The sequence below is a fragment of the Macaca mulatta genome, chromosome 14, assembly GCF_049350105.2.
Source record: "Macaca mulatta isolate MMU2019108-1 chromosome 14, T2T-MMU8v2.0, whole genome shotgun sequence".
NCBI lineage: Eukaryota > Metazoa > Chordata > Mammalia > Primates > Cercopithecidae > Macaca > Macaca mulatta.
Genome location: NC_133419.1, coordinates 76,880,299 through 76,896,853, shown reverse-complemented (window position 1 = coordinate 76,896,853; position 16,555 = coordinate 76,880,299). Strand labels below are relative to the sequence as shown.

The 16,555-nt window shown below is 38.8% G+C and overlaps 1 protein-coding gene across 50 annotated transcripts in view; it reads right to left on the bottom strand.

Moving 5' to 3' along the window:
• The window catches only part of EMSY (EMSY transcriptional repressor, BRCA2 interacting), a 104,775-nt gene that overhangs the window by 62,561 nt on the left and 25,659 nt on the right, over nucleotides 1–16,555 (bottom strand). For all 50 annotated transcript variants that reach the window (XM_015115228.3, XM_015115231.3, XM_015115230.3 and 47 more), the window contains one exon: nucleotides 13,111–13,387. In XM_015115228.3, the coding sequence (XP_014970714.1) occupies nucleotides 13,111–13,387 (277 nt within the window). The remainder of the gene's footprint in view (nucleotides 1–13,110; nucleotides 13,388–16,555) is intronic.

Genomic DNA, 16,555 nt, shown 5'->3' with positions numbered 1-16,555 from the left:
TGAGAATGATGGCTTCCAGCTTCATCCATGTTCCCGCAAAGGACATGAAATCACCATCTTTTATGGCTGCATAGTATTCCATGGTGTATATGTGCCACACTTTTTTTATCCAGTCTACCACTGATGGGCATTTGGTGTGGTTCCAAGTCTTTGCTACTGTGAACAGGGCTGCAATAAACATACATGTGCATGCGTCTTTATAGAAGAATGATGTATAATCCTTTGGGTATATGCCCGGTAATGGGATTGCTGAGTCAAATGGTATTTCTGGTTCTAGATCCTTGAGGAATCGCCACACCGTCTTCCACAATCATTGAACTAATTTACACTCCCACCAACAGTATAAAGTGTTCCGATTTCTCCACATTGACTTCCTCTCTTCCTATTTGAATACCCTTTGTTGAATACCCTTTATTTCTTTCTCTTGCCTGATTGCCCTAGCCAGAACTTCCAATACTATATTGACTAGGAGTGGTGAGAGAAGGCATTCTTGTCCTGTGACGATTTTCAAAGGGAGTGCTTCCAGCTTTTGCCCATTCAGTATGATATTGGCTGTGGGTTTGTCATAAATAGCTCTTATTTTGAGATACGTTCCATCAATACCTAGTTTATTGAGAGCTTTTAGCATAAAGGGGTGTTGAATTTTATCAAAGGCCTTTTCTGTATCTATTGAGATAAGCATGTGGTTTTTGTCATTGGTTCTGTCTATGTGATGGATTACGTTTATTGATTTGCATATGTTGAACCAGCCTTGCATCCCAGGGATAAAGCCAGTTTGTGGTTGATAAGCTTTTTGATGTGCTGTTGGATTCAGTTTCCCAGTATTTTATTGAGGATTTTTTCATTGATATTCATCAGGGATATTGGCCTGAAATTTTCTTTTTGTTGTGTCTCTGCTGGGTTTTGGTATCAGAATGATGCTGGCCTCATAAAATGAGTTACAAAGGAGTCTCTCTTTTTCTATTGTTTGGAATAGCTTCAGAAGGAATGGTACCTGCTCCTCTTTGTACCTCTGGTAGAATTTGGCTGCGAATCTGTCTGGTCCTGGGCTTTTTTTGGTTGGTAGGCTATTAATTACTACCTTAGTTTCACAACTTGTTATTGGTCTATTCAGGGATTTGACTTCTTCCTGGTTTAGTCTTGGTAGGGAGTATGTGTCCAGGAATGTATCCATTTCTTCAAGTTTTTTTTTTTGTTTTTTTTTTTTTTGAGACGGAGTTTCGCTCTTGTTACCCAGGCTGGAGTGCAATGGTGCAGTCTCCACAACCTCCACCTCCCAGGTTCAAGCAATTCTCCCACCTCAGCCTCCCGAGTAGCAGGGATTACAGGCATGTGCCACCATGCCTGGCTAATTTTTTGTATTTTTAGTAGAGACGGGGTTTCTCCATGTTGGTCAGGCTGATCTCAAACTCCTGACCTCAGGTGATCCACCCGTCTTGGCCTCCCAAAATGCTGGGATTACAGGCATGAGCCACCGCGCTTGGCCTTCTTCTAGATTTTCAAGTTTATTTGCGTAGAGGTGTTTATAGTATTCTCTGATAGTAGCTTGTATTTCTGTGGGATCAGTGGTAATAACCTCTTTATCATTTTTTATTGTGTCTATTTGATTCTTCTCTCTTTTCTTCTTTATTAGTCTGGCTAGTTGTCTTTCTATCTTGTTAATCTTTTCAAAACAGCAGCTCCTGGATTCATTGATTTTTTCAAGGGTTTTTTGTGTCTCTATGTCCTTCAGTTCTCCTCTTAGTTATTTCTTGACTTCTGCTAGCTTTTGAATTTGTTTGCTCTTGCTTCTCTAGTTCTCTTAATTATGATGTTAGGGTGTCCATTTTAGATCTTTCCTGCTTTCTCCTGTGGACAGTTAGTGCTACAAATTTCCCTCTAAACACTGCTTTAGCTGTGTCCCAGAGATTCTGGTATGTTGTGTCTTTGTTCTTATTGGTTTCAAAGAACTTATTTATTTCTGCCTTAATTTTGTTATTTACCCAGTAGTCACTCAGGAGCAGTTCAGCAGAAACTGCACTCAGTTGTTCAGTTTCCATGTAGTTGTGCGGGTTTGAGTGAGTTTCTTAATCCTGAGTTATAATTTGATTGCACTGTGGTCTGAGAGACTGTTTGTTACGATTTCTATTCTTTTGCATTTGCTGAGAAGTGTTTTACTTCCAATTATGTGGTCAATTTTAAAATGAGTGTGATGTGATGCTGAGAAGAATGTATATTCTGTTGATTTGGGGTGGAGAGTTCTGTAGATGTCTATTAGGTCCACTTGGTCCAAGGCTGAGTTCAAGTCCTGAATATCCTTGTTAATTTTCTGTCTCGTTGATCTGTCTAATATTGACAGTGGGGTGTTAAAGTCTCCCACTATTATTGTGTGGGAGTCTAAGTCTCTTTGTAGGTCTCTAAGATCTTGCTTTATGAATCTGGGTGCTCCTGTATTGGGTGCATATATATTTAGGATAGTTAGCTCTTCTTGTTGCATTGATCCCTTTACTATCATGTAATGTCCTTATTTGTCTTTTGCGATCTTTGTTGGTTTAAAATCTGTTTTATCAGAGACTAAGATTGTAATCCTTGCTTTTTTTTTTGCTTTCCATTTGTTCGGTAACTATTCCTTCATCCCTTTATTTTGAGCCTATGTGTATCTTTCACATGGGATGGGTCTCGGGAATACAGCACACCGATCAGTCTTGACTCTTTATCCAATTTACTAGTCTGTGTTTTGGGGGCATTTAGCCTGTTTACATTTAAGGTTAATATTGTTATGTGTGAATCTGATCCTGTCATTATGATGCCAGGTGGTTATTTTGTCCGTTAGTTGATACAGTTTCTTCATAGTGTCAATGGTCTTTACAATTTGGTATGTTTTTCCAGTGGCTGGTACTGGTTTTTCCTTTCCATATTTGGTGCTTCCTTCAGGAGTTCTTGTAAGGCGGGCCTGGCGGTGACAAAATCTCTCAGCATTTGCTTGTCTGTGAAGGATTTTATTTCTCCTTCGCTTATGAAGCTTAGTTCAGCTGGATATGAAATTCTGGGTTGAAAATTCTTTTAAGAATGTTCAATTTTGGCCCCCACTCTCTTCTGGCTTGTAGGGTTTCTACAGAGAGATCCGCTGTTCGTCTGATGGGCTTCCCTTTGTGGGTAACCCTACCTTTCGCTCTGGCTGCCCTTAACATTTTTTCCTTCATTTCAACCTTGGTAAATCTGACGATTATGTGCCTTGGGGTTGCTCTTCTCGAGGAGTATCTTTGTGGTGTTCTCTGTATTTCCTGAATTTGAATGTTGGCCTGTCTTGCTAGGTTGGGGAAGTTCTCCTGGATAATACTCTCCAAGTGTTTTCCAACTTGGTTCCATTCTCCCCGTCACTTTCAGGTACACCAATCAAACGTAGTTTTGGTCTTTTCACATAGTCCCATATTTCTTGGAGGCTTTGTTCATTCATATTTTTCTCTAATCTTGTCTTCACGCTTCATTTCATTAAGTTGATCTTCAATCTCTGATATCCTTTCTCCTGCTTGATTGATTCGGCTATTGATACTTGTGTATGCTTCACAAAGTTCTCGTGCTGTGTTTTTCAGCTCCATCAGGTCATTTATGTTTTTCTCTAAACTGATTATTCTAATTAGAAATTCCCCTAACCTTTTTTCAAGGTTCTTAGCTTCCTCGCATTGGGTTAGAACATGCTCCTTTAGCTCGGAGAGGTTTGTTAATACCCACCTTCTGAAGCCTACTTCTGTCAATTCGTCAAACTCATTCTCCGTCCAGTTTTGTTCCTTTGCTGGTGAGGAGTTGTGATCCTTTGGAGCAGAAGAGGCGTTCTGGTTTTTGGAATTTTCAGCCTTTCTGTGCTGGTTTTTCCTCATCTTCATGGAATTATCTACCTTTCGTCTTTGATGTTGGTGACTTTTAGATGGGGTTTCTGTGTGGACGTCCTTTTTGTTGATGTTGATGCTATTCCTTTCTGTTTGTTAGTTTTCCTGCTAACACCCAGGCCCCTCTGCTGCAGGTCTGCTGGAGTTTGCTAGAGGTACACTCCAGACCCTGTTTGCCTGGGTATCACCAGCGGAGGCTGCAGAATAGCAAAGATCGCTGCCTGTTCCTTCCCCTGGAGGCTTTGTCCCAGAGCGGCACCTGCCAGATGCTAGCCAGAGCTCTCCTGTATGAGGTGTCTATCAACCCCTGCTGTGAGGTTTCTCCCAGTTAGGAGGCACGGAAGTCAGGGACCCACTTGAGGAGGCAGTGTTCTGCTGGGAGATCTGCTGCTCTCTTCAGACCTGGTAAGCAGGAACGTTTAAGTCTGCTGAAGCTGCGCCCACAGCTGCCCCTTCCCCCAGGTGCTCTGTTCCAGGGAGATGGGAGTTTTACCCATAAGCCCCTGACTGAGGCTGCTGCCTTTCTTTCAGAGATGCCCTGTCCACAGAGGAGGAATCTAGAGAGGCAGTCTGGCTACAGCGGCTTTGACGAGCTGCAGTGGGCTCCGCCCAGTTCGAACTTCCCTGTGGGTTTCTTTACACTCTGAGGGGAAAAACCACCTACTCAAGCCTAAGTAATGGTGGTCACCCCTCCCCCCACCAAGCTCCAGCGACCCAGGTTGACTTCAGACTGCTGTGCTGGCAGCAAGAATTTCAAGCCAGTGGATCTTAGCTTGCTTGGCTCCATGGAATTGGGATCCGCTGAGCTAGACCACTTGGCTCCCTGGCTTCACAACCCTTTCCAGGGGAGTGAAGGGTTCTGTCTCGCTGGTGTTCCAGGCACCACTGAGGTATGAAAACAAAAACAAAAACAAAAAACTCCTGGCTGGGCGTGGTGACTCACACCTGTAATCCCAGCACTTTGGGAGGCCGAGGTGGGTGGATCACGAGGTCAGGAGATCAAGACCATCCTGGCTAACATGATGAAACCCCATTTCTACTAAAAATACAAAAAATTAGCCGGGAATAGTGGCAGCTGCCTGTAGTCCCAGCTACTCCAGAGGCTGAGGGAGGAGAATGGCATAAACCCGGGAGGCGGAGCTTGCAGTGAGCCGAGATGGCACCACTGCACACCAGTCTGGGCAACAGAGCAAGACCCCATCCAAAAAACAAAAAACAAACAAACAAACAAAAACTCCTAAAGCTAGCTTGGTGTCTGCCCAAACAGCTGCCCAGTTTTGTGCTTGAAACCCAGGGCCCTGGGTGGTGTAGGCACCCGAAGGAATCTCCTGGTCTATGGGTTGCAAAGACCACGGGAAAAGCATAGTATGTGGGCCTGAATGCACCGTCCCTCACAGCAGGGTCCCTCACGGCTTCCCTTGGCTAGACGAGGGAGTTCCCCAACCCCTTGCGCTTCCTGGGTGAGGTAACACCCCACCTTGCTTTGGCTAACCCTCCATGGGCTACATCCACTGTCTAACCAATCCCAATGAGATGAGCCAGGTACCTCAGTTGGAAATGCAGAAATCATCTGCCTTCTGTGTTGATATCGCTGGGAGCTACAGACCACAGCTGTTCCTATTCAGCTATCTTGCCAGCCACTCCCCCAAGAAAGCATTTTTATATAACTCTTCATTGGTCTAAGGCTACCTTGGCCGCATGGCTGAATTAATAAAGTCACACTGGGGGAAAGTACATGGCATAAACATTATTTTTGAGGAGAATTTCAACTGGAAGATGAGAACAGTCATCAATAAATAAAATCTTGCCATTGTTGCACAGTCCAGCTGTCCTGCAATGAACACAAGCTGCTGGTACAAGATGTTTGGAAACCAATCAGAAAAGATATCCCCAGTAATACATGCTTTTTTGTTACCATAATAACAGACTGGTAAGAAATTCACTCCTTAAAAACAGCAAGAATGCAAGCTTTTGCCCATCACAGCATTTATGAGTGCCTCCTACATTACCACATCCCATCCCAGTTATTCTGTCCTTGGCATCCTTAATACCTGTATTGGCTGTCTCATCAGCTGTAGTCAGTGTCTTTCTGGGGCAGTAACACCAAAACAGTGACGTTTCATCAGCATTATTGACTTGTTCTGGCATAAGATAGTAATCAGCGGTGACGATGGCAAACTTGTCAATGAACTTCTTGCTGCTTCGTTATCAAAAAATGCTTTATCACTACAAAGTTTTAAAACTGTAATGCCGCATCTCTTCTTAAATTTCTGCAAATGGCCTGTTGAATATTCACAGCTTCCTTCAGTTTTTAGTTAATCATGATAGATCTTTGCTTGTTTCATGATCAGTATTACCATTAAGTGACATGAGTTCACTACAATGCTGATGGATCCACTCTTTCAATATGCGATCGAGATCTTCATTTTTAGCTTTATGCAGCGTATTTCTATTTTTCATTAACTTCTGTTCATCGTTTCAGCACAGAATTTCAATAGCTTATCCTTTTGTTTTTTCAGGTCATACATGGTAGTCATTCCAACACCATACTCTTCTGCAACACACTGCACACTTAACACCACTGTCCAATTTCTCCAACAGCTTGTCCTTCTGTGCTATATAGATAAACTTAAGTGCTTCCTCGTTTCCTTGTCACTATTACCCCTCAGAGGTATCTGCAGGCCTTTTTGACATTTTCAACATCTTTACACCACAGAACAGAAAATAAGCAAAAAAAACATGGCAAGTGATGCACATAGGTCTTGGCCCCATGTGGAGCATTGCTGGGAACCTGTTATTGGCACATCCAGCCTGCATACACGCCATTTTATTACCCGCTGAGGGAGTGTTTGTGTCAGGGGAATCTGGGTGGGCAAGGAAAAGATATATTACTGCTACAGAAGGCAGAAGGAGTCTTTTTTCCCTTGGGAATGCTGAATAAACTGTGTGGTGTGCACCTGTGTTTTGATTGCAATTTACCACATGAAGTCAGGTGTGGAATTGTCCACTTGTGGCATCAATTGGCCCTCAGAAAGCTTCAGATTTTAGAGCATTTCAGATTTCAGATTTTCAGATTAGGGATGATGAAACTGTACTGGTTAAGCAGTATGCTACTCAATTTTTTTTAATCACCAAAATTATTCCCTCCGCACTATTTTTTTTTTTAAACAAGAAGAATAAGGACTTAATAGTGGCCAGATACTAATGAAATATTCTGAAAGGGTATAGTTCAGGGGGATAAAATACAGCATTTAGTAAACTCTACAAAAAAATTCCAATTCTTCTATTTGGTAATCCTGCGCCTTCCTGAGTGCTGGTTCTAAGAAAAGGGAAGGCTCAATTAAATTCACAAAGATGTTAACTATAGTTAAATCTAGAATATCAAACCCTGGAAACACACTAGATACCCAACAATAAGGGAATAATTAATAAATTATTATGTATTATATAATAAATTTAATAAATTATGCAATAATAAAAATATTAAACAGCTCTGAAAATAATTAGGATAATGCTAATGAAGCAACAATATATGAAGAAAGCATGCTACCAAATAGAATATGAACTTTTTATTCCAAATATGTAAAAAATATTATTCACAGCCAGGTGCGGTGGCTCACACCTATAATTCCAGCACTTTGGGAGGCTGAAGCGGGTGGTTTATGAGGTCAGGAGTGCAAGGCCAGCCTGACCAACATGGTGAAACCCCGTCTCTACTAAAAATACAAAAATTTGCTGGGCGTGGTGGCACACGCCTGTAATCCCAGCTACTCAGGAGGCTGAGGCAGGAGAATCACTTGAACCTGGGAGGCAGAGATTGCAGTGAGCCGAGATTGCACCACTGCACTCCAGTGTGGGTGACAGCAAGACTCCGTCTCCAAAAAAAAAAAAAATTATTCACATGGGTAAAAAGGTAATAATACAGAAAAAGAAAGTGCTATTGTGGTACAGTGGTGGGATTACTGGTAGCACTTTGTTCTCTACTGTTCTCCGAAACTATCTGACCTACTAATATTGTTAGGTTTTAAATAACTTTTAAATGCTTTTAGATACTAAATGGGAACCATGTTGAACTGATAGGGTTGGGGGATTTCACAGGGAAGGTATTTTGTGAAACGGCAATGGAAAACAGAAACTGCATTCAGGGCCAGCCTAAAGAAAGTAAATAAAGTGTAGACAGCAGGAATACTAGTGGAAACAATGTAATTGGAAGTAACTTGTTAGGTTGAAAACGGGTCAAGGAGGGAAAATAAAAGGTCAGCAGAAGATTGTCACAGCACTGGGTAAATAATTCATGAAGTCCATAAAATAACATGAAAAGAACAAGATGAAAGCAAATTTTCTCACCAAAGTAAAATTTAAAAAAACAGTAGCAACAATTAATCTAAGAAACAGGCAGAATAAAAAGTGGAATCAATCTAAGAAATAATAGCCCATTTGAGAATGGATTTGAGAGATAACAATAAAAGCTAATTACAGCTTCTAGTCTGTTAAGTACAAAATCTGGAGGAAAAAGGAAGATGAATCAACTATGAAGAAGCAGTCATCTAAGATATAAATTATTTCCTTCTATACACACAAACCACATTTCAGCTATTACCTCTTTCTATATTACCAGCACCAGACTTATAACCACCAAATTAAAAATTACTCCTTCCAAATATTAAAGTGCACAACAGTTTGTATAATATATTACGTTTATCTAAGAAAAAGGTAAAATATAATAAATACTCATTTGCTTATATGTTAAAAAATGAAAGGAGAAATAAAAATTAAAAAGATTACCCATTATGGGGACAGAACAACTGTTGGAAGAAGAAGTCATAGATAAACAGACTTCTCAGAACATACTTGATTTTGTGGATTTGATTTTGGAACTACATAAATATGTTATATAATTATAAATAAAATTTAGCAAAACTTTTCGAAATGACAATCCAAAAAAAAAAAAACCCAGAAACAAATTAAACTATAATGCTTGACTATAGAGAAAAGAATTATTTCAAGTGACTTTTAAATACAGTAATTTCACTGTATATCCTTACAATACCCTTAAAAATGAAATAACTACAATAAAAATTTATGTTCAATAATCATATTGGTTCTATTATTCTGAAACTACTATGTATTATACATTAAAGGTATAATTTTATTAATCATTAGAAATCAGGATTTTCTAGTTCCTAAAGATTCTTCCTGAATCATCAGAAGAAAAAAGATACAAACATACAAATAGAAAAAGTTAAAACCCATAATTATAAATTGGAATTAGTAATATCAGCATAAACTGATGATATATTTCCTCTCAAACAAAAAAGAACTCTAGCTCTGTCCACCAATAAAATGTAGAAACAATGACCAATGCAGTAGTGATGAACACCCCCACAATGCCCAGATTGTGGTATCTAAACACCATTTTTCACTAAGAAACCAGGACTCCCTGAAAAAATGTCTAATTTCAAGTCTAGGGGAGAAAATGTACAAGATGAACCTGGAACATCTCAACATACCATGAAACAAGGACACTATTAAAGACTAATGTAGTGGTGTCAAAAGAATTTAGAAATCAACTTAAAGAGACTCCCACTGCAAAGGATGGAACAATGTGAGCACCAGAAGGAAGATCTGCAATGTATTGATAGACACCAAAAATCTTAATAATATGGGGAGTTAAAATCTTATTGGCCGATGAACCAATTCATCTGAAAATATACAAATGAAGAGAAATAATCAGGCATGTATCCTGCTTCTCCCACATAAGTTGTACCTTAGGGTAAGCAATAATAATAAAGGAAAGTTCTTCTTTAAGAATTCTAGCTAATAAATGAAAATAAAGATAAAATGCATTTTGCAATAACCAATAAAATAATAGATCTAGGCAAAGATTATTAATAGCTATTAAAACCATTTGGTAACACTTGTATCCTCTAGTCAATGTTAACATCACTAAAGGGAAAAAACAGACATTATGTGTCTCTTAAAATGATGCAACGAGAAGTATACACTACCACTTATAAAATGTTCATTCTTCCTGTTTCCAAAAACAATCACACTTGAATCTAATCAAGCTCCTAGATTTGGCTACCAGTTTTATGGAAATGCATTGAACAGGAGACTTTGTTAAACTACACTACACAAATGAAATCAGTAAAATCCAGACTATGGGAAACTCTCAGGAAAAATTAGTTATTTCTTCAACAAGTAAGTTGCAAGGACAAAAGAGAGAGAAGACCACTAAGTTAAAAGAGATGTAACTACATCAATTAATGCAGTGTGGACCATCACTACACTTACAAACATGGAGTCATTTACCAAGTTACTGCTAAGACCCTTTCCCCTCTACCACCAGCTACCCCTACAAGCATAACCAGAGATACATCAGCTCTAAAACAATATGTCTGTAGTCCATAGTAGAAGCAGACACTGAATGCCCTCTTGCCTGATGTACCCACACAGGAGCTGCTACAGAAGCCCTGCAGGCAGAATCACAAATGCAGTCTATGTGTTACCACTTCCACCAATATTACCTTTCTTTAAAAAAAATAAAACTCCTTGATTTCTTAGTACTAATAACACCTAAATTAAATATGTCAAACAGAAACAAAATAATCACATCGTTTACTTGAGTATATTCAGAGTTTACTTTCACATCCTTCATTCTCTATTAACTTCCAGTGACTTTAAGAGAAATCTCTGAGATGTCACTTCCAGCTCCCCTACAATTACTCAAGACTCGAAAACAGATGTAGAATGCTAAGAAGCAAAGGAGAAAATGAAGAAAGTCCTAAGTTCCTAAAAGATTCAGTGGCTACCTGGAGAAAATTAACAATGAAAAATAGAAGCCTGAAATATTCATTTTGCTTGAAGATATTTTATTAGTAACCAAGAGAAATATCTCTTACCTCAAATAGTAACATCTATCTTGGAAAAACAGTAATCTTTCTAATACAGTAAAACCAGCAAACTGTTTGATGAGTATTGGCAGAGAGAAACAACTATCAATAGATGATAATTCCTATTAGGGTTGATACACGCATCAGTCAGGTGAGGAGTCAGGTGGCCTTTCCTTCTCTCAACCTTCAAATGATAAAACGGTGAATTCGGAACATGTTTGTAACCAACATTTTAAACAAATTTTCTGTATAAAAATTATTTTTATATTTAGGCCAGGCATGAGGATGCACACCTGTAATCCCAGCACTTTGGTAGGCTGAAGCGGGGGGGATCTCTAGAGGCCAGGAGTTCAAGACCAGCCTGGGCAACATGGCAAAATACCGCCTCTAGTAGAGATACAAAAATTAGCCAGGCTTGGGAGCACACACCTGTAGTCCCAGCTACTGGGGTGGCTGAGGCAGGAGAATTGCTTGAACCCGGGAGGCGGAGGTTGCAGTGAGCCAAGATCACGCCACTACACTCTAGCCTGGGTGACAGAGGGAGACTCTATCTCAAAAAATAAATATTTCTGTATTTAACAGGACTATATTCTCATTCACTGCTGTATAAATAAAAATGTTGGAATTTTTTTTTAATTCCAACAAAAGGAAATTTGAAGACTGCTACTTCTTGTCATTGATTGAGACATTAAATGGGTATCAGAACCAGAAAATGACAGATGCTCCCATATCCTACTATATAACAGCTGCAGAGTGAAGAAACAGTGACTGCATCATATCTATGTAATCTCTTCCTTGCTTACAGTTACATAAAACACACAACACATCATTAAAGCAATCAAGACACTGTTTTCCTACTCGAGTGCTTGCATTCACGCCTAGTTCATAAACTAGAATATTTCCAAGCCCCAATCTGTCTTGAGTTATATATTATTCACATAAAACTCAATGAAAATTAATACCAAGTACCCTTCTATATTGCTTCTAAGCTCCATTTAATAGACTATAAATATGGGTATGAATTCTACATAATATATGCTTCCCTCTGATCACTCTCTTAAGATCTACCAACACTGAAAAAAGGAAGTTTCTGACGATATGCTATTTGTCTTTCATATGGGAGGAACACAAAGGTATTAGGAAACTAAGCTAAAATGGAACTGAGATTTCCACATTTCCTTTTGTTTGCCTTTTTTTTTTTTTGAGACAGGGTCTTGCTCTGTCACCAGAGCTGGAGCGCAGTAGAGCAATCTCAGCTCACTACAATCTCTGCCTCCCGGGTTCAAATGATTCTCCCACCTCAGCCTCCCGAGTAGCTGGGATTACAGGTGTGCACTACCATGCCCGGCTAATTTTTGTATTTTTTTAGTAGAGACAGGGTTTCACCATGTTGGCCAGGCTGTTCTTGAACTCCTGACCTCAAGTGATTTGCCTGCCTCCGCTTCCCAAAGTGCTGGGATTACAGGCGTGAGCCACTGCGCCCGGTCTCCTCTGCTATTAAGCAGCAATTGCCCTTGAGTTCAGGTCTCAGTTGCTCTTCAGTTAATATTTCCATCATCTATCCATACAGAAAAATTTAGGAGACTAGCGGAGCGCAGTGGCTGGTGCCTGTAAAACCAGCACTTTGGGAGGCTGAGGTGGGTGGATTGCCTGAACTCAGGAGTTCCAGACCAGCCTGGGCAACATGGCAAGACTCCTTCTCTACCAAAAATTACAAAAAAAATAGTGGGGTATGGTGGTGTGTGCCTGTGGTCCCAGCTACTCAGAAGGCTGAGGTGGGAGGATCACTTAGGCCCGGCAGGTGGAGGTTGCAGTGAGCCAAGATTGCTCCACTGCACTTCACCCTGTCTCAACAAAAAAAAAAAAAGAAAAATGTAAGAAAAAGAAAAGAAAAATGTAGGAAACTGAAGAAAAGGCAAATGGCATATCCTTGAAACCGTCTTCTTCCTCCTACTACTTATCATTTACTTTGAAGAGGTTGTGTACTTGATGCTTCCTCTGAAGAACCTATGGTAATATAATTTCAAATTTCTCATTTAAAAATTTCATTATATTAAATATATTTGTATAGCCCTTTGAAATTTATTGTGACAAGATTTAACCTACATTTTGTAAACGTTAGCAGCCCAGGCCATTAGGTACTGTGCAAAACAACTTGGGGCAAGCATATTAATATAAGAAAATGGAATCACCTACCATCTTGACATTCTCAAACTGGGGTACATGGGGTGGTGATCTTGAGTCTAAGAGTAGGGACCTTCATATCCAAAGCAGAAAAACACATCCACCAAGTTTTCTTCAAAATTCCATATAGCAACTGTGACAGAATTAAATTGTGAAACAGCACTCACCTTGTGCTACTGTTGACATGACCACAGATGGTGTAGAGGATACCACAGCTGTTACTGCAACTGTATTAGGAATAGGTGATGGTGTAGAACTGCTGCTGCCACTGCTGCTATTACTGACCAGAGAGGACTGTGAAGCAGTTATAACAACTGGAGGCTTCTGGGTTGTAGAAGCAATGACTGACGTTGGTACAAGCTTAGTGACTGCTGCATAGTTATGGGATTTGGAGAGAATGTTGGGCACGAAGGTTGAGCTTGGTGATGTGGTGACTATAATAACCTAAGGAATAAAAAATAAGTTATTTTTATGTACCTGCTATACTACGAATGCATCTACACTCACAGTTAACTACATACAATTCAAAAATAGCTTATGAAAAATGAAGAAGCAATTCAACAGAGAAGAATATACAACTAAAAATATATTAAAAATTTCCTTTACTAGTAATCATCAAAATGTACTTAAAAGCAACAATTTTACAAATCAAATATTTTAAAAGATAACATCAATGCTGTATAAGATACAGCAAAGTAGACAATTCAGCATATTACTTAGGGAGTATAAACTGACACACTTTTTCTAGAAAGTAATTTAAACATTCATTCGTTTATAAATATTTATTGAGCCCCTACTATGTGCCAGGCATGGTCCTAGACGCTGGAGAATAGAAGAATGAACAAAAGAAACAAAGTTCATACCTTCAAGTAGCTTACATTTTAGTAGTGGGAGAGAAATAAACAGAAAACTAAGTATATGTCACGTAGAGACAAATGGAAGAGACAAAAAAAGTATGGTAGGAGAATAAAGAATGATGGGAACACTGTATGATTTTTTAAGTAATGTATTCAATAAAGACCTCTCGGTAAGGTGACATATGAGCAGAAACCAGAAGGAAGTAGGGATATGAACCATGGTGCTACCCAGAAGACCATCCATCGGCACAGTGAGCAGCAAATACAAAGGCCCTAAAGCAGAAGCAAGCTTGGTATGTTCAAGAAACTTCAAAGATCTAGTGAACGGGATAGAAATGTATAGGGTACAAAGTAGTAGTAGACAACTGCAGAGAAGTAATGGAGGACTAAACCACGTAAGAGTATGTTGACAGTATATACCCTTTATGTGATGTGATGAAAAAGGTACTTTCTCTCTGAGGTCTTCTGTCCAAAGGCCCATAATCATAGTCTAATCATGAGAAGAACATTAGACAAATTCTAATAGTTGTGGTATCTACAAGATACTTGACCAGTACTCCTCAAAACTGTCAAGGTCATCAAAAAAAAGGAAAGTCTGAGAAACTTTCACAGTAAAGGGGAATCAAGAGGAGCTTAAGGAGAAACGACAACTAAATATAATATGGTATCCTGGAACAGAAAAAGACAATAGGTAAAAAACAAGGAAATATGAATAAACCATGGACTTAATTTTAACATCAATGTATTAATACTGTTCATTAGCTATAACAATGTATCACACCAATGTAAAATGTTCAGAATAAAGGAGACTTCTCAGGAAGTGGGTAAAAAACAAAACGAAACAAAGAGAACAAGAAAACTAGGTGCAGAGTATATGAGAACTCTCTGTACTATCTTCTCAATTTTTCTGTAAATCTACAACTGTTTTAAAAAATAAAGTCCATTTTTTAAAAAATCATTACCTGTTAGGTAAAAAGTACAGTAGGGCAATGAAGGTAGAAACAGGGAGACAAATTAAGAAGCTCCTGTAACAAACCAGGCAGGGATGATGGTGACCAAGGTATCTGTGGCAGAAGGAGGTAAAAAGTGAACCGATTCTGAATACACTGCAAAGGTAAAGCCAACAGTATTTGCTTGTATGTTGAAATGAAGAATGGAGAAAAAGAGAGGCAGGAAAGAGATGTCAAGGTTTTGCCAGTATAACTGGAAAACTGTAGATGATTTAGTGACAAATCATTCCAGACAGAGAGAATAGTATGAAGGAAAGGACCTAATGTCAGAAGTAGCTTGATAAATTTAAAAACAGAAAGGAAGGCACTGTAGCAAAAAGCACATAGGGCAAAGAGGAATTGGAAAAGCAAGCAGAGGCTACATTAAATGCAGAATTTAGATTTTTATACTAAGTATAATAGAAAGCCACAGGAAGATTTTAAGTAGGAAGAAAAACAAAATTTGATGTATGTTTTAAAAGATCACTCTAGCTGCTACATGATAAGAGGCAAGAGGGGAAACAGTGAGACCAGTTAAACTATTGCATCAGACCAAGCAAAAATGATAGAGGCTGCTTGCGCTGGACTGTTAGTAGTAGAAATAAAGAGAAGAGATCAGAGTCAGATTATTTTGAAAAGTAGAGAGAATAGGATTTGTTGATGAATGGAAATGGCAGGGTTAAGGAAAAAAACAGAATCAAGAATAGCTCCTAGGGCTAGTATGTATCGGCTTATTTAAATCTCCCAACAATTCTATGACACATGTACTATTATTATCCCCATTTTACAAATGAGAACACAAAAATTATTTAGAAGTCTGTAGTTTCACATTTTTATTCTGGGGTGGTACAGTAAAACCCAAAACAGAGCAGATTATCTCCTTCCTCTTTAAATGACATTATTTGTACCTACCTAGAAAAGAAAAACTTTTGAAAAATCTAAAGAATTTAAGGGAAAATTCTTTTTCATTTTTATATCACTTCTAAAGAAGGCCGGAAGTTAGTCAAAATTTACTAAATATGTCTGTACTCTGGACCTACATCTCAAAGAAGCTCTGACCATAACATTATTATTATACACTTTGGGTGTTATAAAGAATTACAAAATGTAAGTACTTATCCAGTGTTACAGAGAATTACAAGATATAAGTACTTGTCCATTACTTTAAGGAGTTTGTTAGTTAATTATTTGAGGCATCAAGAAAGATACATAAGATCAGCAAACACCTATACAGAGTCGACCAGCATATTTATAGATAGACTTGATCAGCAAACACCTATCTAGCATTATTAGAAAACAACAATCAACCATGATACCAACTGAGAAATAGACCAATATGGTAAAAAGACCACAAGTTTAGGAGTCACATGAACCTGAACTTAGATCCTGCCTCTGCCACTTAAAAATGGCAGGCCCCTGGACATGTTGGAATCTCTGCACTCTGATTTTTATCTATAAAATGGGGATAATAATACCTACCTTGCAAAGTCACTACAAGGATTAAACGATATAATAATGTTAAGCATCTGACATAGTGCTAGGCACATAGCAGGTGGTCAATATTTGGCAGTCAACAAATGGTACTTAGTAGCTTATTACTACTACTTAATAAATGTGAAAAGGATATCAGTAAAGGCATTATACATCAAATCAATCTGAAAATGTATTTCAATATACTTTGTTTCACTTAAAACTTCTCTTGTTTTTTCCCCAAATTCTGATACCTCTGAGAATCCAAAGAATTCACAGCTGCTGCCACAGCCAAA